Below are 12,726 nucleotides of genomic sequence, written 5' to 3'. Positions count from 1 at the left end.
TCATCTTTGGCCAATGGGAGCTTCCTTTAAGTTAGTTCCTGAGTCTTTTTAAATAATTTCAGTAGACATTGATAGTTTACTTGCTTTTCACACAACAAAATACTCCATGCTCATTTTGCACATTTTCTGTCCAAGATCTGGAATCGGTCATTGCCCTATATAGCCCTGGGTGTTTTTTGTGAAAGTGCTAGAGACCATAATCTATGTAGTAGTGATGCTCATTAGTACTAGGTTGTCACTGCTTCCAGGTCCTTTTGGAGGACAGCACTATGAAGTAAGTATTTTTTAAGGAGGGAAACAATTAAACAGGTTAATACTGATAGTTATAATCCCATTTTAAGAATACAATTTTTAAACCTAACTTCTCTATTTCTGCCTGGTATCTGTCTCTATCCTGAAAATTCCAGTTCCTAAGGACTTCAACACAGTTATTTATTTGCTTTATCCTTCAACACATATATAATACTTATAAATACCAACATCAGATATTATTACCAAATTATTGAATAGAGTTTTGGATTTCCTCTTGGTTCCCTTTGTTCTTAGGATATGTTTCATTGGAGATATAGATACATATTGTATGTAATATACACTCTCCAAGGTATGCCCCAATTCCTGGAGCTTGACCACCTCAGTGCATTCAAGACTACTTCCACAAGCCTGTCTATGCATGTTTCCTCCTGAAAACTTTTTCAGAAGATTGATTATATGGAAGGTTGTCCGTGCATATGAAGCATGGGGCATCTAACATCCTCTGAGAACAGCTCTCAATCAATGCCTGAGAGGGAATTGGTATATAATCAGCCCAAACACCTTTCCTTGCAAGAGGGATACATCTGAGACATGTTCTGTATCATTTCCCATAGTTTTTATCTGATTAAGCTTCATTTACCCACAGTAGTGGTGAGCTTGATGACACAGCCTTCACTAACTGATTTTACCACTCCCTTACTGGGGTTCTTTGCACTCATATATTTGTCTAAGGATCTGCTTGGTGAGTCCAAGCTAAAACCCTATCTTTTTTTTATTTTTTTATTTTTTTTAAATGTTTATTTATTTATGATAGTCACAGAGAGAGAAAGAGACAGAGGCAGAGACACAGGCAGAGGGAGAAGCAGGCTCCATGCACCGGAAGCCCGATGTGGGATTCGATCCCGGGTCTCCAGGATCGCGCCCTGGGCCAAAGGCAGGCGCCAAACCGCTGCACCACCCAGGGATCCCTCTATCTTTTTTTAAAAAAGACTTTATTTATTAATAAGAGACACATACAGAGAGGCAGAGACATAGGCAGAGGGAGACATAGGCATAGGAGAGGGGAGCCCAATGTGGGACTCAATCCCAGGACCTGGGGATCACAACCTGAGCCAAAGGCAGACACTCAACCACTGAGCCACCTAGATGCCCCTAAAGCCCTATGTTTTAAAGTCTCTTGAAATAACTTCTCTTTATCTGGTTAAGCCATCAATATATAGTTAGATTAATTAGTTAAATTTTAGATTTAGTAATCTAGATATTCAGAAATTTTAAAATTTTGTTTATTAATTATTTAAAATGTGCAATGTTTATAAAATCAAAACCTCAGTCAAAGTACAGTCAGAGAAGTCTAACTTTCATCCCTGTCCCTTCTACCCTACTGCCTTCCTCCCCTATAGGTAAATGTTTAAAAGTACATTTTGATTTTTCCTCTTTTAAAAGAATACGATCAAATATGGATATGCTTGTATTTCCCACTCTTCTTAACATAAAAGATAGTGTGCTCCACACACTATTCTTCACATTACTTTTCCTGTTTAATGATATCCTGTGGGTCATGCTGAAGCAAAGTGCTGACTTCTTCTCAGGGCTTTTTAAAGTTGTAGTACTGCATTGTGTGACTCTACCATAATTTATTTAGCAGGTTGTCTTTTATTCTTATACATAGTGTTGTAACCAAGAGCCTAACCATAAAACATTATACTTATGTTAGTATATTTTTGGGATACATTTCTAGAAGTGGGATGGTTAGGTCACAGGGTAATGTATAAGCATGTAATAAGTATATCTAATATGTAATTTTGCTAAATATTGCCAAATCCACCTCCTTATGACTTACATAATTTTGAATTTCTACCTACAATATATGGAAGTATCAGTTTCCCCACAGCTCCTCCAACAGAGTGTATTGTCACAATTTTGAATTTTGGGCCAACCAGATAGGTGAAAAGTTGTGTCCCAATGTAGTTTTAAATAGTATATCCTTTCATATGAGGGTGATTAAACATACTCATATATTTAGGAGATGTTTCTATTTCACTTTCTATAAATTGTCTTCTCATATGTATTGCCCATAATTCTATAAAGTTGCTTGTTGTAAAATTTTAGAAGCTCTTTATATACATTAGGGGTGATTCTATGTCTGTTATAAGTTGCAAAATAGTATATGCACACACCCCCACTCCATAAACAAGTTTCTTTTTGTACAATATGATCAAATTGTCATTTTTTCCTCTTTTTGTCTCTGCATTTTTTTTTTTTATTTGTGATAGTCACAGAGAGAGAGAGAATGAGGCAGAGGGAGAAGCAGGCTCCATGCACCGGGAGCCCGACGTGGGATTCGATCCCGGGTCTCCAGGATCGCGCCCTGGGCCAAAGGCAGGCGCCAAACCGCTGCGCCACCCAGGGATCCCTTTGTCTCTGCATTTTGAATTACAGTTGGGAAGGTTTTCCTCACTTCCAGATTACAAAAGAATCCAGACATGATTCTCATACTTGCACAGTTTCATTATTTAAATATCTGACCCATGTGGAATTAATTTTGGTATGTGGTAGGAGGAACTGTTCTGGATTTTGTAATTCTGTTCCATTGGTTTGCTTACTAATGGTCCAATGGAATCACCACTATTGTTGAGGACTTCTTTCCTCATGAAGTTGCCTTTACTTTTTTTTTTAAAGAAATCAATTGACTATATATTATTATATGAATCTGTTCTTTTTCATTGATCTATTTGTCTATCTTTTTTTAAAAGTTTATTTTTAGTAATCTTTACACCCAATGTGGGGCTCAAACTCACGACCCTAAGATCAAGAGTTGCATGCTCTTCTGATTGAACCAGCCAGGCACCCCTATCTACTTGTCTACCTTGATGCCAATACTACACTGTATGATTTTTGTAGCTTTATAATAATTATACATTCATGAGATACATTGATCTCAAGTTTTCTTTATCTGGTTTTAGTATCACAGTAATGTTGGTTTTAAAGATTGGGAAGCATCATTCTCTTTCCAATTTTCTGGAATAATTTGTGTAGAATTGTTCGTATTTCTTTCTTAAATGTTTGATCGAGTTCCTCGGTGAAGTCATCTGAGCCTGGACTGTTGTTGTGAGAAGGTTTTTAAATCACAAATTCAAAAATCAGGCTACTGACTTCTTGAGTGACCTCTGGTAGTCTGTGTCTTCCAAAGAATTTGTCCATTTCATCTAAGTTGTTGAGTTTATAGGTATAAAATTTTCCATAAAGTTTCCTTATAATATTTTTAATATCTGTGGAGTCTGTAGGGACGTTAACTCTCTCATTCTCTTTTTTTTTAAGTTTGTTTGTTCATTTATTTATTTATAGTAATTTCTACACCCAAGGTGAGGCTCAAACTCATGACCCTGAGATCAACAGTTACTCTTCTGACTAAGCCAGCCTAGCATCCCATCTCTCAGTCTTGATATTGGTAATTTGCGTCCTCTCTCTTTTTTCTTGGCTGACTGTGTGGCTAGGAGTTTATAAATTTTACTGATTTTCTTCAAGAACCAGCTTTTGGTTTTATTAATTTTTCTCCTAGTTTTCCATTTTCTACTTCTGATTTATGCTCTGTTCTTTATTTTTTTTCTTAAAGATTTTATTTATTTATTCATGATAGTCACAGAGAGAGAGAGAGAGAGGCAGAGACACAGGCAGAGGGAGAAGCAGGCTCCATGCAGGGAGCCCGACGTGGGATTCGATCCCGAGTCTCCAGGATCGCGCCCTGGGCCAAAGGCAGGCGCCAAACCGCTGCGCCACCCAGGGATCCCTATGCTCTGTTCTTTATTATTGCCTTTATTCTGGTTACTTTGGGTTTCATTCATTCTTCTTGTTCTAATTTCTAAGGTCACTGAGTTGAAACTATTCTTCTGTCCATTTAGTGCTATAAATTTCCCCCTAAACACTGTTTTGGCTGCATCCACAAATTTGGTATGTTGTACTTTTATGTTCATTCAGTTTAGAATGCTCTCATTTTCCTTTTATTTTTTTCTTTCATAACATGTTATTCAGAAGTGTATCACTTTGTTTCCAAATGTCTGGGGATTTTCCAGAGATTATCTTGTTATTATCAATATAATCTCAGTGAGAAAACATTTTGTATGACTTGACTCATTTTAAACTTACTAAGACAATTTATGGACCAGGATATGGTGCATCTTGGTAAATGTTACCTTTGCAGTCAAAAAGAATGTGTATTCTGCTGTTTGGGGCTCAGGTGTTCTATAAACGTCAGTTGGCTTAAGTTGTTTTATAATGCTGTTCAAAGCTTCTACATATTTAGTGATTTTTCTGCCTTCTTGTTTTGCCAGTTATTGAAAGAGGAGTGTTGAAATCTGAGATTATAGCTGTTTTCTCTTGCATACTGTGCCAGATGCCCCCCATAAATTATGAAGTTTATCACTCAGGTTGGTGGGAATAGGTACAAGGAATAGCCTTGTGTGAGCTCCAGGGATATTTTCCCTTGAGGCTATGTACATATACTCATGAACATGTATGTCCTCATGGACATACTCTTTTGTCAAATACTCAAGATCTTTGGGATTCTCTCTCTGTGTATCTTTCTCATCTTCAGTGCTCTCCTATGAAAACTCCAGCCACTTTGCCCTCTTTGGACTTCTAGCTCTCTCTGTCAACTCGAAGAGACCTCCGTGCTCCATTTGAGTTTTCTTTTACTGCATGATAGCATGGAAGCTTTCTCAGAGAGTAAGCTGGAGGGCAAACTTGGGTTCCACATCATTTGTCTCTCATCTCTCATGGATCACTGTCCTTTGTTGCCTGTTGTCCAATATCCTGTCAACCATTATTTCATATAATTTGCCCAGAGTTTTTTGTGGGCAAGTAAATCACTGTTTTGGTAGAAGGTGCCCAAAGTATTAAATTTGATATTGTATATGTGATCATCTGTTTTATTATATCTTCTAACTGGTTTTTTGTTTGCTTATATGAAGTCTATTTATTGATTTTATAACTTGCCACACTACTAAAGTATCTTATACTTTGTAATAGCTTAATGTTGAGTCCACTAAATTTTCCAGAATCCATATCATCTACAAAGAGAGATAGTTTTTCCACTTCCTTTATAATTTGTATGCTTTCTACTGTTTTCTTCTTTCTGAAAGCATTGGCTAATACTTTAATCTTAAATGATATTAGAAGTGCTGCACCCCTATGTTTATAGCAGCAATGTCCACAATAGCCAAACTGTGGAAGGAGCCTCGGTGTCCATCGAAAGATGAATGGATAAAGAAGCTGTGGTCTATGTATACAATGGAATATTCCTCAGCCATTAGAAACGACAAATACCCACCATTTGCTTCAACGTGGATGGAACTGGAGGGTATTATGCTGAGTGAAATAAGTCAATCGAAGAAGGACAAACATTATATGGTCTCATTCATTTGGGGAATATAAAAGGGAAAAAAGGCGAAAGGAGAAAAAATGAGTGGGAGATATCAGAAAGGGAGACAGAACATGAAAGACTCCTAACTCTGGGAAACGAACTAGGGATGGTGGAAGGGGAGCGGGGCGGGGGTTGGGGGTGACTGGGTGACAGGCACTGAGGGGGGCACTTGACGGGATGAGCACTGGGTGTTATTCTGTATGTTGGCAAATTGAACACCAATAAAAAATAAATTTATAAAAAAAAAGTGGTGGGCATGAGTTTGAAGACTAATGTTCTAGCAATTCAGTCTTTTTGAGATGTCCCTCTAAAGCCCTCAGTCCTCCTGTTCTACAATGGCCTACTGGCTATTCCTATGCCTCTTTTCACATCTCTTATCTTGGAGTCTCCAGTCCTCTATTTCTGGTTCCCATTCTTACTTTTCTTTGTTTACCTTTTATTTTGGTAAAACAGAAAGGATACATTGAAAGGTAGCTCTTGGTGATGTCACAAATTCAACAGATTGGCTGGCTCTAGAATTTTAAGTTGGACATCATTTTCCTTAAGTATTTTGAAGGCACCACTCTTCGTCTTCTAGCATGTATGTTCCCTATATACATCTCATGCTGATCTCATTCAAATGGTTTGCATACAAGTTGCTTTTTATTTTCAATTCTTAAAGATCATATGACCTTCTTTTTGTCTCAAAAGACTGCCTACTAATTCCCTTTGCTTCTCCATGGCCCTGAGATGCTAAAGTTGTAATTAAAAAATTCTGTTGATGAAAAAAAATTCTGTTGATGTATGTTTCTATTCTGTTTTGTTAGAGTAAGTTATCACACTAATTTTTAACAGAGAAAACAACACAATCATCAAGTCATTAGTAAAACAGGCTTAAACTAACTGCTCTGCTTCCCAGGCTTCCCTGTATGGATGCTGCTTAGAGTCTTGTGAACTTTGTCTTGAGCCACCATTCTATCCGCCTGGACCAAATCCAAAAATATACAGGTCTTCAAAAAACAAGAGCAAAAGTTAAAAAGTATAAGGATTACATAGTCCATATCCCCAAATACTATTTTTATGATTTTCTGCTTCAATAATTCTTTCATTCTTTGTTTCTGTGAATCCATGTTTCCATGCCTTTAAGATTATGCTTTTAAGTGGTTTTAATATCCCAAATAATGATGATATACACTAACGCAATACTTATGTTACAGGTGCTTTTCTAAGTGTTCTACATTTATAAACTCATTTATGTTTGTACTATTCATAACATATCTATGAGGTGCTATTATTATCCCTATCATACAGATGAGGAAATGGAGGCACAGAGAATTTAAGAAAGTCAATAAAGTCACACAGCTTGAAAATGGCAGTTAAAAGTTGAATCCAGACCATTTGGCCCTGGTGCCTATAATTTTACTCACTCTGCTTTCCACTCTAATTTGTGGCTTTTGAAAATGTAAGATTTTATTTATGATAGTCACAGAGAGAGAGAGAGAGAGAGAGAGAGAGAGAGAGGCAGAGACACAGGCAGAAGCAGGCTCCATGCACCAGGAGCCCAACGTGGGACTTGATCCCAGGTCTCCAGGTAGCGCCCTGGGCCAAAGGCAGGCGCCAAACCGCTGCGCCACCCAGGGATCCTGAAAATGTAAGATTTTAAAGGATAGGATTCTACTGCTAGGAGCCCTGGGTTTATGTTTCACTCTGCTCTTGTGCTGTGATTTCTTACTATCCCCATCTTCTGTCCTCAACTTTGACACAAGGGTTAACAAAGGGAGAGCCTTGGGCTGAGAGCCTGGAGTTTGTGATTTGTCTTAGAACAAGGGTCTGGGTTCTCAGGAATCTGGACTTACCATGTACAAACACCCTGGTGCCTGGTCCAGACTTCAACTCCACATCGGGGTTTCCTTTCTGGAACTTCACACAGTAGTAGGTACCGGAATCTGCTGGGGTGATATTACTGATGCGGATGGAAAAGTCCACGTTGTTTCTCTTTGTGGTATCTGTAATATTTGTTACTCGGGGGAAATGGCCTCCTCTGAAGCTGAAGATTAACTCTCGGCCTGACTCTGTCCCCCTGAACCACCTAACCATCCCAATGGGGATCAGGGAAGTCAGGGTGCAGCGTAGAGTGAGGGCCTCTCCAGGTGGGAGTGACACTGACTTCTCAGGCTGGATCACCTGCAGCTCCACCTCACCTGCCACTCCTGGAGGGAAAAAGAATTTAGCTCCACTGTCCCCAGCCTGGCCCAGGGGACTTCTCTTACAACTTTGTTGTAAGACTGAAATTAGGAACTTTTGAAAAACACTCAGGACTGTGCCTTAGGGCCTGGAGACTGTGGACCTGTAGTCAGGCTGATGTGGGCTTAAGGCCAGATCCCAGGACGCACAAACCTGCTGCTGTTTGGGGGAAGCCCCTCCCTCCTTCCCCTCCATCCTTGGGCTTCGGTAGTGTCCTCGGTCAAGCAGGATGGGTCAAGCCTTTCCCCATTAGTGCTGTGAATTTTAAATGAAGACATGGGTTGTCAAGGACACGGAGTGAGTGCTATAATGGCCAGAATCAGCAGGACTGTCATTTTATGTGTTCATATTTGCCTTCATTAAACCCTAGAAGGATTTGACAGCGAGTTTCCACAGACCCTTCTGTGTACCAGACATCACTCTAAGCACTCACATACAGAACTGACTCCTTCAGCTCCCGCCACTACTCTGTGAGAAAGGCATTAGTATTTATCCCTGTTTCCACACAAGAAAATGGACGCACAGAGAAGTTTGTAACTTGTCCGAAGTCCGGGTATAAGTGGTGAACTTGGATTTGAACTCTGACTGATAATGTTTCAAAAAGTATCTGTGCTTTTAACCACTTTCCTGGACAGCTTTTCCACTGAGGTGTCAACCTGCTGTGGAGGAGAAGGGGCACTTCACCTGTCTGCAGGCTCCTGGGATTAGGTCTGGCAAGAAGGGGGGAACCAAAAGGCATGATTAATTCCCATATTAAGAATATAATTTTAGGATGTTGAGATTTGGGGGATACTTAATGTCTACAAAGTACCACTTCTCAGTTTTCTTTTCTTTTCTTTTTTTTTAAGATTTTATTTATTTATTCATGAGAGACACAGAGAGAGGCAGAGACACAGGCAGAGGGAGAAGCAGGCTCCCCACAGGGAGCCGATGAGAGACTTGATCCCAGGATCCCAGGATCCCAGGATCATGACCTGAGCTGAACTCAACCACTGAGCCATCCAGGTGCTCCCCACTTCCCAATTTCCTAATCCCTCTGCATGGCATGTGGAGTAATTGTGATCTGTTGATCTACCTATCTATGATCCTCTCTATCTTAAATGAGGGTGGCTCTGACTCCCAGGTTCTAGGGTTTTCAGCAGGAGTCAGATGCTGCACCTCTGCCTCCTCTCTCAGGATGGCACCAGGTCCTGCAGATCAAGCCACAGGGGGTCATGGAGCCTTCACAGGGTGATAGGAGTTTTAGAAGTGAAGCAGGGCTGGGAAACCTCGTCACCGAGAAATGCCTGGTGGGGTAAATGCTGTCTGGATCTGACTGGGAAAGGAAATGACACTTCCAAGTAATAAGCCTTCTGGGGGGATTTGTTTGGGAGGTCCTTGTTGTAAAAGAAAACATTCAGAGAAATGTCTTCAAGAGGAAGTGGCAGGGGCGCCTGGGGGGCTCAGTCAGTTAAGCGTCTGCCTTCAGCTCAGGTCATGATCTCAGGGTTTTGGGATCAAGCCCCACATCAGGCTCCCTATTCAGTGGGGAGCCTGCTTCTCCCTCTTCCTCTGCTGCTCCCCAGCTTGTGCTCCCTCAATCTGTCAAATAAATATAAAATGTTAAAAAAAAAAAAAGCAAAAAAGGAAGCGGCAGTGTCCTCCCCATTGCCAATGGGAAACCGGTACCACTGCGGCTGCACTCAGGTGAGCACCCTGCCCAGTGGTCCCTAAGGGTGGCACTCACCTGTGAGGCCCAGCAGCAGGGGCAGCAGCAGGGGTGGCAGAGGCAGGCGGGGTGGGGAGGCAGGTGCAGGCATCGTGGTGGCAGGGAGCCTACTCTGTGTGAATGTTGTGCTGGAGAGGCCTGGGACTTCGCTCTGCGATGAGAGGGGAAGTCTTGTCTCACTCACGAAAGAGGAAGTGACTGTGATTGGAAGAATGTGCTGTGGGATTTTGACAATTTCTGCTTCTAGACTGTGAAAGAGGAAGCAGGCTAGGCTATGAAATTATAGATAGAAGGCTCCCAAGATGCTTGGAGAAGTTGTGGCAGACCCTGTTAGTGTCAGGGCTGTGTCCCTTTGCCCCCTCACTCCATGTCAGAGGCCCTGCTGGCTTTTTCTTGTCCAGGAGCATGAAGGTACATGGTCTGCCAGAGTAGAGGGTGTGTTGAGTCTTCGAGAACGGTGCAGATGAACTGCCCAGCTGTCCAGGAGGAAGGCTCTGGGGAATAGGGCTTCCAGGGAGTGGGGCCCTCTTTCCCTGCTCCAGAGAGGTCAGTGGTAAAAATGAGCCATGTCTGATGGGCTTTGAGAGTACACCTACAGGGGAAAGACCTTCGGGTGAACAAAGAATTAGGTCTTTGGAGGGGGAGGATGGCTTCTGTTTTAGAGGGTGGAGGAGGCCTGTGTGGTGAAGGGACTTTAGCATGTCCATTCTGAAGGACAGCAACACACCCCATGCCCAGGAGGAGAAGGGGTGCCTCTTCTGTTTGTCCAGCTCTGGGGCATGAAGAGGAGAAACCCCACATCAAAAATGCACTTGACGGGATGAGCACTGGGCGTTATTCTGTATGTTGGCAAATTGAACACCAATAAAAAATAAAGTTATTATTAAAAAAATGCACCCCCTCTTTTCTTTTGAACAGCAACAGCCAGCACACAAGATTGTGTCCAGAGCCTTCTATGGGGCCCACATTAGATACTGCCTTCTGTGACTTAGTTTCCCCACTATTCTTGACCCTTGCTTCCATCCCAGCAGCTGACTATATGTTGGCAGAACCAAAGAGGAAGTCAGAGATGGTATTAGATTGTTTTGTCACAGGACAAGCTTCTTCTTCCCTTGAGATGCTATTGCTTATTCTAGCTATTTTTTTTTTCCTTCCTGAGAGAGGTTGACTGGGGGATCCTTGACTAGGCCCTGGCCAGAGTGTTCCTTTTAGCTCCATTCTTCCAACCCACTTCCTCTTTTCAGTGGTGACAGATTGTATTTTCCAGAGATGACTGCAGCAATATCCCCTTCATCATGCTCTTTGACACACCTCCCATTGAGAAGTGGGTAAATATTTCTTCCCCCTGAATCTGGGCAGGCTTGTGATGACAACACAGGTGATGTGAGGTGACTTCCAAGACCAGACCATAAAACTTCCCTGGACTTCTCCTCTGCTCTCTTGGGATGCTTCTTTTTGGAATCTTGTCACCAGGTTAGGAGGAAGCCCACACTAGCACGCATACAAAGACCATGCTGCAAGGATGGAGGTAGGAGTTCTAGCTGAAAGCCCAGCTAGGGTCCAGCTAGTAGCCAGAGTCAATCATTAGACATGTAAATGAAGAAGCTTCTGGATGATTCCAGACCCTAGAAGTTGTCACTCCTAGCTGAGTGTTCCTGGCTAAGGCCCCAGACATATACAGAGGAGACAAGCGATTCTTGTGTCCTGTCTGATATTCTGACCCACAGTACCACTGATCATAATAAAATTATTGTTTACTACCCCTATGTTTTGAGATGTTTTGTTACACAGCAATAGTGACTCCAATGCTACCCTTGGCAACCTTGTTCCCCATCCGCACTCATTAGTGTCTACCTCCTTTACTGGGCTTGGTGCTCCTTGCTGGCAGTGACCATTGAACGTGACTTTAGGAGACAAGTTGAGGGGCTTTGGTTAGAATCCTGGGCCCATATGGTCCCTGCATGACTGTGACCAAGTCATGTACATGCCTGTGTCATACTGTCTGCTTAGCACCTGCAAACCATTTTCATCACTCACTTCCCCATCAGGCTCTCTGTCTGTGTCCCCTTTTCAGTGTCTGACACCTCCAGTGAGCCAGTTAGTTCAGCCAGAGATGCTGGTGTCATTTTTTGATGACACCTTTCACTGTCCCCACATCCTTTCATCTAAATACATCTTAAATCCTTCTGTGACTATCTCCCTGCTGTCACATCTGCTTAGCTAGCCGGTCAGTTCACCTCCCTCTTTGTTCTCCTGTCTGTCGCATGCGGTCTTCTCATCACACTGGAACCAGAGGGCTACTTTTTTTTTATTTTTTATTTAAAGGATTTCATTTATTTATTCATGAGAGACAGAGAGAGAGGCAGAGACACAGGCCGAGGGAGATGCAGGCTTCCTGCAGGGAGCCCGATGCTGGACTCAATCCCAGGACCCTGGGATCATGACCTGAGCTCAACCACTGAGCCACCCAGGTGCCCCCACAGTGCTACTTTAAAATGATACATCTGATCTTGTCACTCTCTTTAAGTGGCTTTTTAGGGTGCTTATGGCCACATGGGATTCTCCTCATGTGCTTGACTGCTCTAATTGCTCTGTCAGCCTCACCTAGCTCTTCCCCCATGTTTGGGCTCACCTTTCACAGTGACTCAGGCACCATACTCCTCTCTTTCTTCCATGTACTGAGGATGTCCACCCACTTCTCCTCTTCATTATAAATAAGCCCAGAGCACTCTTAATTACCTATCAGAATTTGTAATCATGTACTCATTTTCACTGTTTGCCTTGCCCACTAGAGCATATGCCTCAAAGAGAGCAGGGGGTGGGTCTGCTCCACCTCTCACTGAGAATGCTCAACAGGTGTTTTTAAATGCCAGAGGGAATGGTGGACTCATGGTAAGTGTGTGTGTGTGGTAACCCCAGGTGTTGGTCTCTGGTCTGGTTCTTCCTGGAAGCAGTAGAGCCACAGGATCTGGACCCTCTCTGGCATCTTAGAGCTTCTTTCTCCTCCCCTTGTTCCTTTTTTGGCTCCTCTATCCCTGGAAACCCTTGGAGCCTGAAACTCACTAAGTAAACCATAGTGGTGGCTTCACAGCTACTTCATTCTTGATCCCACTTGGTGAGGGCT

General features: G+C 42.3%; 1 protein-coding gene and 1 long non-coding RNA gene across 9 annotated transcripts in view; one reads left to right on the top strand and one right to left on the bottom strand.

Moving 5' to 3' along the window:
- Positions 1-3,913, top strand: part of LOC144298092 (uncharacterized) — a 38,072-nt gene extending 34,159 nt beyond the window's left edge. Inside the window, exon 3 of the long non-coding RNA XR_013365081.1 lies at positions 2,526-3,913. This is a non-coding gene — a long non-coding RNA (uncharacterized LOC144298092). The remainder of the gene's footprint in view (positions 1-2,525) is intronic.
- The window catches only part of LOC144298090 (signal-regulatory protein beta-1-like), a 31,784-nt gene extending 22,003 nt beyond the window's left edge, over positions 1-9,781 (bottom strand). For all 8 annotated transcript variants that reach the window (XM_077872509.1, XM_077872505.1, XM_077872502.1 and 5 more), the window contains exons 1-2: positions 9,621-9,781; positions 7,507-7,860 (exon numbers count right to left, since the gene is read on the bottom strand). In XM_077872509.1, coding sequence (XP_077728635.1) covers positions 7,507-7,860; positions 9,621-9,693 — 427 coding nt within the window. In that variant the 5' untranslated portion in view covers positions 9,694-9,781. The remainder of the gene's footprint in view (positions 1-7,506; positions 7,861-9,620) is intronic.
- Positions 9,782-12,726: the final 2,945 nt, after the last annotated feature.

This window comes from Canis aureus, chromosome 26, assembly GCF_053574225.1.
Source record: "Canis aureus isolate CA01 chromosome 26, VMU_Caureus_v.1.0, whole genome shotgun sequence".
Taxonomy (NCBI): domain Eukaryota; kingdom Metazoa; phylum Chordata; class Mammalia; order Carnivora; family Canidae; genus Canis; species Canis aureus.
This window is presented reverse-complemented; position numbering and strand designations above follow the sequence as displayed.